This window comes from Erinaceus europaeus, chromosome 2 (assembly GCF_950295315.1).
Source record: "Erinaceus europaeus chromosome 2, mEriEur2.1, whole genome shotgun sequence".
Lineage (NCBI taxonomy): Eukaryota > Metazoa > Chordata > Mammalia > Eulipotyphla > Erinaceidae > Erinaceus > Erinaceus europaeus.
In genome coordinates, this window is record NC_080163.1 from 87916722 (window position 1) to 87932468 (window position 15747).

General features: G+C 38.7%; 1 protein-coding gene across 3 annotated transcripts in view; it reads right to left on the reverse strand.

The window, feature by feature from the left end:
• Positions 1 to 15747, reverse strand: part of SNX25 (sorting nexin 25) — a 160511-nt gene that overhangs the window by 26102 nt on the left and 118662 nt on the right. For all 3 annotated transcript variants that reach the window (XM_060183812.1, XM_007517663.3, XM_060183808.1), the window contains 3 exons: positions 9531 to 9686; positions 6760 to 6891; positions 1553 to 1693 (listed from right to left, as the gene is read on the reverse strand). In XM_060183812.1, coding sequence (XP_060039795.1) covers positions 1553 to 1693; positions 6760 to 6891; positions 9531 to 9686 — 429 coding nt within the window. The remainder of the gene's footprint in view (positions 1 to 1552; positions 1694 to 6759; positions 6892 to 9530; positions 9687 to 15747) is intronic.

Sequence of the window (15747 nt, forward strand, 5' to 3'; positions counted from 1 at the left end):
AGGGAAAAGACATTTAATTTGCAAAAGAGGAGTCTAAGGTCTTTATAGGATTTTACCAATATCAGTTTATTTATTTATTTTTTAATTTTTAAATTATATTTATTTATTTTCCCTTTTGTTGCCCTTTTTTTTATTGTTGTTGATGATGTTGGACAGGACAGAGAGAAATGGAGAGAGGAGGGGAAGACAGAAAGGGGGAGAAAAAGATAGACACCTGCAGACCTGCTTCACCACCTGTGAAGTGACTCCCCTGCAGGTGGGAAGCCGGGGGCTTGAACTGGGATCCTTACTCCAGTCCTTGCACTTTGCGCCACGTGTGCTTAACCACTGCGATACCACCCGACTCCCATCAGTTTATTTTTTGCAAGAGAAAATTGGGCCTAAATGAAAGTAGAAGTGTTTGAAGAAAAATTTATTTGCTGGGATGAAGGGTAGTTGCCTCCAGGAGGAGGAGTTTTTTTAAAAAGATGCAATTCCTGAGAAAAAATGAAAAGGGAGGGTGGGGAGCATAGCACAGTGGTTTGTTTATATAAAAGTCTTTCCGTTCTGGGGGTCAGAGGGTCCAAGTTCAGTTCCTGAGACTGCCATAAGCCACAGATGAGTAATTCTATGGAAGAAAGGAAAGATGGAAGTAAGGAGGTAGGAGATAGAGAAGAAAGGAAATATTCAAAGTAAGATCATTTATATTCAATTTGGGTTTGATCATTATGTACACATTCTCCAACTCAATTTAACTCTATGGCATCAGTTTTCTCATCAAATGGGGGGAAAAAAACCTAAACTACATTAGCAGCTTTCAAACATCTGAAACAAAACCCATAGTAGAAAAGATAGCTCATGTAGAAATTCACAATATACACACATAAATACATACTCAGACTACAATATATTCATATGTAAAACTAAGACAAAAATGCTATGAAACAGAGGTCATGACTATTACTAATAAAACCTTGTATATTATGTGCCATATCATCTTCTGAATATTTCACATACATTTATTCCCTTAGTTTCCACAACTTCAGGAGGTACATAAACTAGATGCCACTGATATTTATATTTTGTTAATGAGGAAAAAGAGCACAGAGACATAGAGGGGAAAGTCTTGGGTCACACAGCTGGTAAGCAGTAAAGTTAGGACTCAAGCTGGAGCAGTCTGACTGGAGTCTGTGCTTTACTGACCCCTTACCTTCTGTGATGAAATCTAATACATATTAAATACTGCTGCAACCATAATTGAGTTCATTACCCACTAATGGGTCACAATGGGAAACTTCAAATCACTGGCCCCAACCCAGGTGATCTCTAGGCCTCTTCTAAGTGAAGGATGAGAAGTACTTAGTGACAATTCACATTTTCACAACAGAGTTAGCCTTTCCTGACAGACTTAAACTAGATTCAATGGTTTACTCTATTATGCATTCCTAAATTGCCACTATCAACAGCAAAAAAAGAAAGTTTAACTGGCTTCCTTGTGCATAAACATTGAAACAAGCTCTTGAATCTACTTTTGCCGGGTAATTTCAAATTTTGTGTTCAGAAATGATCATACCTCACTAAGTTTCCGGTGTAAATTCTGAAACTCACTGAGTCTTCTGGGGACTGTCCAGTTCTTAGTTTCAACTCCCCCAACTTCTTGTAAGCTTACCAAAACAAAGTAACATGGCATTTGCTCACCATTCTCTTCGGTAACCTTGGAGGGAAAAGCAGAACATAACAAAAAGTATATCAGAAAGACATGCTAGGCAAGATTTTTAAAATGGTACCCAAAATTTTCATCTCCCTGGTGTATAACCCCTTCCTAGTCCCAGGGCTATGGATATGATGGATTCTACTCCAACAGTAAGTATATATTATATTGTACAGTTGACCATAAAATAAGGAGATCAGTGGGTCAGGCTTTGGTGCGCCTGGTGGCATGCACACATTAACATGTACAAGGACCAGGGCATGAGCCCCCACTTTCTACCTGCAGGGAGTATGCCTTGAAGGTAGTGAAGCAGGTCTAAAAGTGTCTTTCTCTTTCATACTCTATCCCCCCCCCCCCACACACACACACTCAATTTCTCTCTGCCCCATCAAATAAACTAAAAAAAAAAAAAAATGGGGGCAGGGAGGTGGCACTCCTGGTTAAAAGCACTTAGTACCATGCACAAGGACCCTCGCTCCCCACCTTCAGGGGGGTTGCTTTATGAATGGTGAAGCAGATCTGCAGGTGCCTATCTGTCTCAATTTCTCTCTGTTCTGTTGAATAAAATTGAAAAAAATAAAAAAAAAAAAAACAGGGAAGACAGCATAGTGGCTATGCAAAAAAGACTTTCATAGGAGTCAGGAAGTGATACAGCTAGTAGTTTCCATGCATAAGGACCCAAATTCAAGTCCCCAGTCCCTACCTGTGTGGAGGAAGCTTCACAAGTGGTGAAGCAGTGTTTCAAATGTCTCTCTTTCTCTCTCTCTCCCTCCCCCTCTCCCTTTCTAATCTCAATTTCCCTTTGTCCTATCAAATTAAATAAATATATATTTTTAAAAATATAAAATCTTGATGTTAGGCTGTGGCACACCTGGTCAAAGGCACACATTACAGTGTACAAGGATACAGGTTCAAGCCATTGGTCCCCACCACAAGGGAAAGCTTCACAAGTGGTGAAGCAGGACAAGCAGGTGTTTCTCTGTCTCCCTCCCTTTCTATTTGCCCCTTCCCCTCTCAACTTTGCTGTCTCTATCCAATAATAAATAATAAAAATATACATGTTTTTCTCTAAAAAAAATAATAAAATAAAATCTTTAGAGAAAAAGATTTTTATGCCTGAGGATCCGAGTCCCCAAGTTTAATTCCTAGCACCATCATAAGCCAGAGCTGAGCAGTGCTTTGGCGTGGCTGTGTCTACCCCTCACCCACGCTGTCTATCTATCTCTCACAAAAATAAAATATAAATATAAAATAAAATACTTTTAAAATAAAGAGATTATCTGGGTAGACCTAACTTAATTGTAAGAGACCTTTAGACACTGAGAGAGTTCTTTAACAAGTAGCAGAAGCAAAAGTAGGAAAGACAAATAGCACAAAAAGGACTCCCCAGGGGCCAGACGGTGGCACACCTGGTTAAACACATATACTACAGTGCACGAGGGCCCAGGTTCAAGCCCCTGGTCCCCACCTACAGGGGGAAAGCTTCACGAGTGGTGAAGCAGAGCTGCAGGTATCTCTCTGTCTCTCTCCCTCTCTATCTCCCTCTCCCCTCTCAATTTCTCCCTGTCTCTACCCAATAAATAAAAAAATCAAAAAACCCAAGGACACCCCATGCTTTTCCTACTTTGAAGACAAGCAAGGAGGGACACATGGGATGGGTATGGGAGTAATACTGACAGCAAGAAACAGAGACCTCAAAACTATAAACACAAGGAAGGGAATTCTGCCAACGGCCTGAATTAAATTGGAAGTAGATATCCCCAAAGTGATTCCAAACAAACATTTAGTCTGACTAACACCTTGATTTCACCTTGTGATCCAATGAGTCACGAATCCAGTTATACAACGTTGGACTTCTGAACTAAGTGTGGGCTAATAAATCACTATTACCTTAAGCCATGAAATTTGTGGCGATTTGCTCTCCTTCAAAAGAAAACTAAAACAGCAGATTTAACACCCTAACTCTTATGTTACGGGAAAAAAAAAATTCACAGCAAGCAAACAAGTGTTAAGATACATTATTTATCTCAAGAGGATGAGGGCTTCCTCAAGTTTAGTTTCAGGATTAACCAAGCAGTAATTTCTATTTTAACAAAATTTTACACGAGGAAGTAACCTCCCAAGTTAGACAATTCATGACACACATAGACATAAACATACACGCTATCCTAATTCAGATTAGACCACTATGTTCTGAACACAAACAGATAAGTAAAAAAAGAAAACACTAAATTCAAAATTGACTTAGTATCACAAATCAAATTAAAGAGACAGAAAAGAAGTCTGCCCCCCGCCCCTCAATGAAGGAAGCCTCAGTGCTGTTGTCTCTTTCACTCTCTCTCTCTCTCTCTCTCTCTTTGCCTCTACCAAAGAGAAAGTGGGGAGGATATGGGGGGCAGGGAGGAAGAGAGACAAGAAAAAGAAAAAGATGTAACTGTCACTGACAACTGCTTAGAAGTGACACCACTGTAAGGAAGACCAAAGTGGACACAGAGAGATCACTGACTGTCCTAAGATCACAGTCTAGTAAGTGACTCAAGGGAGTCCAATGCACTGTACACATCTCTCCATGTGACTGTTTTGTGAACACTAGCAGTCATGTGACCCTACTACTACTGTTATCTATTCAGTGACCAAAGTACCACAGTTTCTGAGTAGCAAGTAAATACCAAGATAAAGTGTCTTGTGAGGACTACTCCTTTTTATTCCTCCCTCCTTTTCTTTACCAGTGCCTCCTCCTTTGTCTTTAAAGGATAAATTTAATATCTGAAAAAAAAAAAAATCAGAGTAAACTGTCTCTAAGACTTTGTGAGAGAATTATAGTAGTTACCATTGGGAGGATGATGGCATAAAACTTTGGTGTTGGGTGCAGTGTGGAACCATACCTTGTACTACTGCCATCTTGTAAGCCACTATTAATTACAAATAAAATTATTTGTAAATAAAACTTAATTAATCAAATTTTTTAAACCCTGTAGTATCAGGGGCTACTCTAGGAAAAACTGAGATGACAGAATTTCTATTTCTTCTCTCCCACAGACCTCCCCTTTTACCTCTGTCCACTGCATACTTGAGCATACCCTCTTCCTGCTAAAGATAATTCCACCCATAGTTTCCAAGGATATCTGTACGGTACTCCAATATTGAGTGCAGTCTTCCCTGACCCACTGTCTTCCACCTTCCCTCAAAAAAGATATGCAGTCCTGTAACTGGTCTTACTGGGAATGCCAACAAGTACCAAAGTCACACTAATGTCGTTTGCCTTAGCTCTCGTGAAATGTGCTTCCAGAATGGTTCTTCGAATCTATGCTTTGCTTTGCTATCTAGTCTAGAGGTGAACTTCTAAGATGTCAATCTTGAGCCCTTCCTCTAGTAAGAATGGGACAAAGTCTCTTGCAGACTCCTATCATGGGGAGATGAAAGGTTGTACCTATGTCACAACTATACTGTAAACCACTAACTGCCCCCTCCCCAAATATAGTGGGGGGGGGAGTCAAACCACTAAACAGATGGAAAGGCAGAGATGATTTAGACAGACAGACCCTTGAAAATCTAAGGAGGCTTGGAGAGATAGCATAGTGATTGTGCACAAAGCCTTTTATGCCTGTGGCACAAAAGGTCTTGGGTTCAATCCCCCACACCACCATGAACCAGAGCTGAGCAGTGCTGTGGTTTAAAACAAACAAGCAAAAAAAAAAGGTTATTAGAATTTTTTTTAAAAAAAAAGTGAAAAAAGAAAAAAATAACATTTAAGGAGTTGAGTATGTGATAAACTACTGGAAACAATGGTGGGTTAAAAGTTAGCACTATCTTACATGGGATCCAGTTGGTTGTATACTGTATGGTAGGCAGAACTTTTACCTCCAGGTTTCCACAGTACCGATATGAGAGCAAGTGGGAAGGAAAGAGATGCCAGCACTAACAGTGCAAATGCTTATAAGCATCTTTATTTTAAATACTTTTACAGTAGAAAACGGATACAGTATAATCTGAAAACTGCCATCCTCTATCCCTCAGAGAGAATGGTAAAATATTTTCTGTTTCATAGATTTTATTTATTTATTTTAAATGTTATTTATTTATTTATGAGAAAGATAAGAGGAGAGAGAGAAAGAACCAGACATCACTCTGGTACATGTGCTGGCGGGGATGAACTCAGAAACTCATGCTCGAGAATCCAATGCTTTATCCACTGCGCCACCTCCCAGACCACTGTTTCATAGATTTTAGAGGTTTAGAGTTACTGAGATTTAAGCTATTGAAGCCGGCAGAAGAGAACAGTCAGAGAGTACTTTTCATCATTTTTCAACCCAGAAAAATAAACTGGAGTTCTATCTAGGACATTAATTGTTCCTAACTGAAAGGTACTCATAATTCTAGTGAATAAGGGCAACCTTCTCTGAAATGGGTTGAGACCATTATGTACATCGAGCAGCATAATGGAGCTCCCAGTCATGGGTGAACCACAGTGAAAATATGGAGAGAGGAAGACAGGACAAATGCAATTTAACAGAACAAATGTAAGGTTTCTATCCCCAACAATAATGCTTTGGTAATTAGTACTAGGTAATTCTGAGATTGTTGTCTGGAAGTGGGAGAGGGCTGGGTAGGTTAAAATTACTACTTGATAGTAAAATAATTATTTTTACTACTATAAAAAATGCTACTGCTCAGATAATTTTTTTCCTTTATTGGGAGACTTAATCATTTACAACTGACAGTAAAATACAGTAGTTGATACATGTGGAATATTTTTCAGTTCTCCACATAACACTCTAACCCCCCACCTAGGTTCTCCTCCACCATCATGTTCCAGAGAATTAAAAAAATTTTTTTTAATCTTTATTTACTTATTGAATAGAAACAGATAGAAATCAAAAGGATGGAGGAGACAGAGAAGGAAAGAGACAGAGAAACACCACTGCTTTACCACTTGCAAAGCTTTCTCCCTACAGGTGGGGACCAGGGGCTTGACCAGGGGCATTGTACCATGTGCACTCAGCCAGGTGAGCCACCACCCAGACCCCCAGATAATTTTTTTTTCAAGGAGGAAAAGCAGTCAAGCCTACCTCTCCATTGGTGATGGAGGCTTTCCACATGCCAAGATTCTCACACCACCAATCTGTTCTTGCCATGTGCAACTGCAGATCCGAGCATTCCTTCTCTATCAGAATTATTTCATCCTTCAACTTGGACACAATCTGCCACAGGGAGAATGTCCTGGGAGTTACGAAATCATATAAAATGCCATGCATTTCAGAAAAGGAGAATACAAAATCACCACATGAAGATCATCTGAGTTTCTATATTGTTAGCAATGGACAACACAAAAAGAAAATTGGGGGGGGGGGATTCTACTTACAGCAGCAAAAATATTTATAATGCTTAAAAATTAGTCCAGGAACTAGCAAGTAGGCAAAAGACTTCTGCAATGGAAATATCAACATTGATTAAATAAATAAATACATATAAAGACATTCCATGTGTAATAAGAGAAAACACTATGTATTGCTAAGATGTTAATGGTCCTCAAAACAACCTACAGATTCAACATAATCCGTATCAAAACCTCAGTGATTATTTTGTATACATAGAAAAAGCCATTCTAAAACTCAAATGGCATTTCAAGTAAGGCTGAATAGTAAAAACAACCAGGAAAAAAACAAAAAAAGAACAAAATTGGAAGAGGCACATTTTCTGATTTCAAGTTACTACAAATATACACTAAGCAGATCAAGACCATCAATGCATGAAAGACAATCTTCAGCAGTACTGAGAAAAATCCAATATCCACATGTAAAACAATAAAGTTGCAGCCTACTCATATTATTAACTAACACAAAGAGCCAAAATGATAAAGGAAGAAGCAAACCAAGTGGCCATTGGCGGATAAACGGGTAAGGAAGTATTGATAAATGCAATTAAGTTTTATTTAACCTTTTTAAAAAAGTGAAATTATGATACACACCACTATTTGGATGAACCTTGAAAATATTAAGTAAGACAAGTCAGTCAAGGAAAAATCAATATTGAATACTATAAAGTTCCATTCAAGAATTACTTAGAGTACTTAAATCCTTAAGTGAAAGTGGATTGGTGGTTATCAGGTGACCAGGGGATCAGGGAAGAGGACGTACTGTTGAATGGATACAGCATGTCAGTTTTGCAAGATGAAAGCAGATTAATGGTGATGGTGACTGCATAACTATGGGAACATACTTAAGGACACTAGACAATACATTAAAAATTATTATAGTGGTAAATTTTATATTATGTCTATTTTTCCATAATTAAAAATCTATAATTTTTTTCTTTGCTGCTGGGGTTCTGAATCTGAACAGTTCTACCACATTCAGCAGACTCTTTTTTATTTTAATCTCTAGTTAATGGGAGAGGCCAAGAAACAAGGAGAGACATCATAGCACTGCTTCACTACATGGGATGAACCCCTTTACTTGGCTTGAGTCTGGGTCCTTGTCTGTGATGAAGTGTGTGTTCTACTTGCTAAGCAATCTCCCAACCAATCTAAAAAAAATATTTCCAATGCTATGTTCACCATTTCCTTTGCATTTCTTGTATGAGAAAACCTGTAGGGTTATTTATGACTATAATCTGAGGAGGCAGCTTGGCCCCATACCCCTCTTGAACACAGCCTGTAAGAACTCTCCCTGTCTTTACTTAGAAAACCTGCAGGAGGATGCAACCAGACTTCCCTGGACAGACAACCCCACCAATGTGCCTTGGAGCTCCGCCTCCCCAGAGCCCTTCCCCACTAGGGAAAGAGAGAGACAAGCTGGGAGTATGGATCAACCTGTCAAAGCCCATGTTCAGCAGGGAAGCAATTACAGAAGCCAGACCTTCCACCTTCTGCACCCACAATGATCTTGGGTCCATACTCCCAGAGAGTTAAAGAATAGGAAAGCTATCAGTGGAGGGGATGGCATATAGAGGTCTGGTGGTGGGAACTGTGCGAAGCTGTACCCCTCCTATCCTATGGTTTTGTCAGTGTTTCCTTTTTATAAATAAAAAATTTTTTAAAAAAGAAAGAAAACCTGCAGGAAATACTCTCTGCTTATGCTATTGTCCAGTATTTTACCAGCAAAGGGCTGTGACGATTTCATTTTCATGTACGTTTGGTTTCACAACAGGCATGTTTGCTTCCTAAATGCGGGTGTTAGGCTATTTGACTGACTCTTTACAGAGACTAGCACAGCACCATGCATTTCTTCATCACTTACATTTCTGAACACACATTCAGAAAACGTGATAGGAGATGAATCTGGGAGAACAAAGAACACGTGAGAAACATCCTTGTTGGACTCTAAGAGATATAAGGATAAAGCACAGAGACACACCACTTTTTGGGTGAGATAAATGCCAATTAATGAGATGTTACTGATATGTTTAAACCTTTAAATTCTGTTGACTCTTAGAAAAATTATTTCTTTCCTAATTCTACCAATTTCTCTAAACTGCACATGAGACATTATAAAGGGAAAAAAAAAAAGATTGCCCAAGAACAATTAATTTGCTTCCAGAAAAAGCAGGTATAAGGGAAAGCTTTGCCCTTTTCCTCAGGCTGTCATTAAGTCACATGAGGAAACATAGATATAAATCAACAGTTGATGGGAGGGGGAACCCTACTCATGAAAGATTAAAAACAAGTATTTTTCTAATTCTGTAATAGAAGCAAAAATGTTAATGTAACCTATAGTTAAAGCATTCAAGACAGTGAGACACTGCAACACCAGCTGAAAACTACTACTTAACAAGCTAGAAAGAGAGAGAGAAACAGAGAGAGAGAGAGAGAGGGAGAGAATGAATCTTGAAAGCTAATTACCTTCTTGTCAGGTTTTGGTGCATTTTGAATAGAAGTTAGAGCTTGCCTTTTATATTCAAGTTTCTCATTTAGTTCTCTAAGTTTGTTCACAGCAAAACTGGCTTGATGACTAGTCCCTTCATCTACAGCTTCCTCGCCAGTCTCATCTCCTGGACCCTGGAGGAAAAAGTCAGGAGAACCACCAGATCTTATAACCATACATTATTCAGTAATTATTATCTACTATATAGGTTTCATATCAGTATAATACAGTGTTTCAATGTACTAGATTCCACTAATAAAGGATCTATAGCAGAAAGTTTAGAAGCGAACTGCTTTTTTTCTCAATAAAATGAAAACCATTTAGAACAAAAGCTTTTGGTATTCAAAATTACAATGGAAAAAAAAGTGTTTAATACTCTAAAGAAATGAGGGAAAATTTCATACTGTTGTTTCCTAAATGGCACAACCAAGAAGAGGCAACTGACTAAAACTATCAAATTCAACTCAAATGTTTTGTGAGTAATCTTTTACAAAAACACTGAGGCTTGGTTTAGGAAAACTTCAGGCAAATGAAATGAAAATGAGATATCCAAATTCCCCCTAGTAAAAGTATTTCCTCATAGACTATTTTAGTTTTTACAGATTTAGCTTACAAATCAATATAGGTAAATTACCTCACAGTGTTTAACATTTCAACTGTCTTAAGATGCATAAAGAATTCTCACGGGAGTCGGGTGGTAGCACAGTGGGTTAAGCGCAGGTGGCGCAAAGAGCAAGGACCAGCGTAAGCATCCCGGTTCGAGCCCCCGGCTCCCCACCTGCAGGGCAGTCGCTTTACAGGTGGTGAAGCAGGTCTGCAGGTGTCTATCTTTCTCACCCCCCCTGTCTCCCCGTACTCTCTCCATTTCTCTCTGTCCTATCCAACAACGGCATCAATCATAACTACAACAATAAAACAACAAGGGCAACAAAAGGGAATAAATAAATATTTAAAAAAAGAAAAAGAAACCAAAAAAATAATTCTCACTTGGAAAAATCTGACTAGATTAACAAACAGCATATTAATAAGGTTCATGTGAAAGTAACTGCACACTGGGCACTGAAAAGAACTGCTAGAACTAGTAAGTCCTTAACTTACAGTTAGACATTTTTGTTCCCTCATTTCCAGTATTTGCAAATAATGCAAATTGACCTTGCCAAAGAAAAACAAAACATTATAGAAAAAAAGGCTGCCTTCATTTTTGTATATTTTTTCAAAATCCTGTCCAGAAGTATATAAATCTTGATATATCTATATATGAATTCAAATGGGCATTCTGCCTTTTGAATACAACAACAAAAAAAGATGCATGGTTCAAGGGCATTATAGTCTTTAAAACTATAATTTTGATGCAGTCTTCTATGGCTTGTCATTTATTTTGGATATTATTATTGCTACTCCTGTGATGGATTAATTCTGGTGTTTTTTTTTTTTTTTTTGTTATTCCAAATGAAGTCAATGAACTCCACTGTTCTCTTCTGTACAGTTTCACCATTCACAGGCCAACTTCTTGTTATTTTTATTTCCACGACAGAGAGAGACACAGAGGAGAGGAGAGACACCAGCACTGCGGCACTCCCATGTGGTGTTGAGGCTACACATATGGCAAGAGACAGACCTAACTGGGTGAGCTATTCCTTGTACCTCTGAGTATTATTTCCCACCACCTTCTAGTTGGTGGGATAGATTTTTAAAGGTAGGATTACTTAAACAAAGTGCAGGAGCTTTTCAAGTGAATAAAAAATTACTACAAGGGGGCAAGCAGTAGTGCAGTGGGTTAAGCGCATAGTGTGCAAAAAGACTGGTCTTAAGGATCCTGGTTCAAGCCCCGGGCTCCCCACCTGCATGGAGGTGGCTTCACAAGCAGTGAAGCAGGTCTGTAGGTGTCTATCTTTCTCTCCTCCTCTCTGCCTTCCCCTCCTCTCTCGATTTCTCTCAGTCCTATCCAACAATGACAACAGCAATAACAACAACAACAACAAACAACAAGGATAACAAAAGGAAAAAATGGCCTCCAGGAGCAGTGGATTCATAGTGCAGGCACCAAGCCCCAGCGATAACACTGGAGGCAGAAAAAAAAAAAGAAGAAAGAGAAAAAGAAAAAAAAACAATACTTTTCTATGAATTCCAGAAGTTAGACACTTTTTCCTATTTGCTTACTATTTACTACCTTCATAAATCAAATGCTAGTTCATCTCTTTATCTAATTTACCCACTTTATATGAGTGTTTTTTAATTTTATAACCCATTGCATAACACATATTAAAGATTTTTATTTTTGAAGAAGCAGTTGACAAGTTGACTTATCTCTAAAATGCAGTGATTAATGAGTTTTTGATCAATGTGTTCAGTGATTTTATACACTGAAAAAGTAAAGAACTAAATAACATAACAAACAAAATAAAAAACACTTCTAAATACTGATGGTACAAAACGTTTCAACAAAAGTTTTGAAACTGACTTCTAGTAGAATAAAAACCAAACACTTGTCCTCCAGGGCAGGAAATACAGTAAATTGGGCAGCAAGACTGAATCTAAAATAAATTGTGATCTATGTAAGAGCACTGTGAAACACTGCTTTTCCTCATATCTTCACACATCTTAAAGTTTATTAAGACATTCCTAGTGAGTAAGAGACACTTTGACTATCAAAAATGATCTGTAGGGGGAAGGGGTACATAGCATAATGGTCATGCAAAGAGACTCTCATGCCCGAGGCACCCAAGTCCCAGAAAACACTAATTATCCCAAGGTTATTAGAGAGCTGAAAGCTGAAAGCTGAAATCGCTGAGCTAAGAACATAACTAGCTGAACAAGCTAAAACAGTATCAAAATAGGGTAAAAAAAAAAAAAAATAGATGAACTCCAGAAAACAGTAGAGGGGAGAGAGAATATAATAAATGTGGCTGAAGACAGAATTAGCAAGATCGAGGATGAATTAGAGACAACTAAAAAAAAAGTAAGAGATCTCAAAAAGAGACTAAGAGATACTGAAAACAACAACATGGGATGACTTCAAAAGAAATAATATACGCATTATTAGCTTACCAGAGGAAGAAAGAGAGGGAGGGGAAGAAAGCATTCTTCAGGACATAATAGCTGAGAAATTCTCTAGTCTAGACAACATAAAAGACATAAAGATTCAAGAAGGGTCCCAAACAGAATTAACCCAGACTTAAAGACACCAAGACACATCATACTTAGAATGGAAAGGAATAAGAATAAGGAAAGGATTCTGAAGGGTACAAGAGAAAAACCAAAGAGTCACCTACAGAGGAAAACCCATAAGATTAGCAGCAGATTTCACCACAAAAACACTACAGGCCAGAATAGTGCTCAGTGAGAAAGGCTTTCAACCAATATTCCCTTCCAGCTTCTATGAAGCCAACATCACTCCGATACCAAAAGCAGACAGGGACACAACCAAAAAAGAAAACTGCAGACCAATATCTCTGATAAACATAGATGCTAAAAGCCTGAACAAAATTCTAGCAAACTGGATACAGCAGTATATTAAAAAGATTGTTCGGGAGTCCGGCGGTAGCACAGCGGGTTAAGCGCACATGGCACAAAGTGCAAGGACTGGCATAAGGACGCTGGTTCAAGCCCACGGCTCCCCACCTGCAAGGGAGTCGCTTCACAAGTAGTGAAACAGGTCTGCAGGTGTCTATCTTTCTCTACACCGTCTGTCTTCCCTTTGTCTCCCCATTTCTCTCTGTCCTATCCAACAACAAACGGCATCAACAATAAGAATAAGAATAATAACCACAATGAGGCTACAACAACAAGGGCAACAAAATGGGGAAAAAATGGCCTCCAGGAGTGGTGGATTCATGGTGCAGACACTGAGTGAGCCCCAGCAATAACCCTGGAGGAAACAAACAAACAAACAAACAAAAAAAACTCAGTGGCATTCCTCTAGGCAAATGGTAAATTAGAAGAAGTTGAAATCCAGAAATCAATTCTTTTTACTATAGCAACAAAAAAATTAAAATATCTTGGAATAAACCTAACCAAAGAAGTGAAAGACTGTATACTGAAAATTATGAGTCACTACTCAAGGAAATTGAAAAAGACACAAAGAAGTGGAAAGTTATTCCATGTTCATGGGTTAGAAGAATTAACATCATCAAAATGAATATACTACCCAGAGCCATCTACAAATTGAATGCTATCCCCATCAAGATCCCAACCACATTTTTTAGGAAAATATAACAAATGCTACAAATGTTTGTCTGGAACCAGAAAAGACCTAGAATTGCCAAAACAATCTTGAGAAGAAACAACAGAACGGGAAGCATCACACTCCCAGATCTCAAATGGTATTATAGGGCCATTGTCATCAAAACTGCTTGGTACTGGAACATGAATAGACACACTGACCAGTGGAATAGAATTGAGAGCCCAGAAGTGAGCCCCCACACCTATGGACATCTAATCTTTGACACAGGTGCCCAGACTATTACATGGGGAAAGCAGAGTCTCTTCAACAAATGGTGTTGGAAAAAATGGGTTGAAACATGCAGAAGAATGAAACTGAACCACTTTATTTCACCAAACACAAAAGTAAATCCCAAGTGGATCAAGGACTTGAACATTAGACCAGAAACTATCAGATACTTAGAGGAAAATATTGGCAGAACTCTTTTCTGCATAAATTTTAAAGACATCTTCAATGAAATGAATCCAATTACAAAGAAGACTAAGGCAAGCATAAACCTATGGGACTGCATCAAATTAAAAACTTCTGCACAGTAAAAGAAACCAATATCCAAACAAAGAGAGCCTCATAGAATGGAAGAAGATCTTTACATGCCATACATCAGACACGAGTTTAATAACCAAAATATAGAAAGAGCTTGCCAAACTCAACAACAAGAAAACTAATGAACCCACACAAACATGGGTAGAGGACATGGACAGAATATTCACCACAGAAGGGATAGATCTAAAAGGCCAAGAAACACATGGAAAAATGCTCCAAGTCTTTGATTGTCAGAGAAATGGAAATAAAGACAACAACGAGATACAACTACACTCCTGTTTGAATGTCATACATCAGAAAAGGTAACAACAGCAAATGTTGGAGAGGCTGTGGGGTCAAAGGAACCCTCCTGCACTGCTGGTGGGAATGTAAATTGGCCCAACCTCTGTGGAGAACAGTCTGGAGAACTCTCAGAAGGCTAGAAATGGACCTACCCTATGATCCTGCAATTCCTCTCCTGGTGATATATCCTAAGGAACTCAACACATCCATCCAAAAAGATCTGTGTACACATATGTTCTGAACGGCACAATTTGTAACAGCCAAAACCTGGAAGCAACCCAGGTGTCCAACAACAGATAGATGGCTAAGCAAGTTGTGTTATATATACACAATGGAATACTACTCAGCTATTAAAAATGGTGTCTTCACCATTTTCAGCCCATCTTGGATGGAGCTTGAAGAAATCATGTTAAGTGAAATAAGTCAGAAACAGAAGGATGAATATGGGATGATCTCACTCTCAGGCAGAAGTTGAAAAAGAATATCAGAAGAGAAAACACAAGTAGAACCTGCACTGTAGTTGGTCTATTGCACCAAAGTAAAAGACTCTTGGATGGGTGGGGGGGAGAGTACAGGTCCAAAAGGGATGACAGAGGACCTAGTGTGGGTTGTATTGTTACGTGGAAAACTGAGAAATGTTATGCATGTACAAGCTATTGTATTTACTGTTGAATGTAAAACATTAATCCCCCAATAAAGAAATTTGAAAAATTTATAAAAAAATAGTGATGTAGAAAAAAAATCTTTTATATTAAGATGATGAAGATATTGGGAGTTGGGCAGTAGCACAGCAGGTTAAGCACAGGTGGCGTGCCGGTCCCTGTTCAGGTGCCAGATGCTAGGCTAGCTTCGCGGGCAGGAGAGAGACAATCAGGGATTCATGGCTGAGCTGGGAATGCAGTTCAATCTTTATTGATGAGCGGGAATGCAGTGCAATCAATCTAATCTCTATTCATTAGAAAATCCTGTCCTTTATATCTCCTGAGGTAGAAGTGTCAGGTCTGAAGAGGATGTAGGTAGGATAGGGGGAGGGGAGAAGGAAAAAAAGCGCTTGAACCACTGGGGATTAAATGGTGGAAAACAGGATGTGACTAGGAGAGGGGGCGGAGTGGAAAAAGAGCATGAAACAGTGGGGATTAAACCAGTAC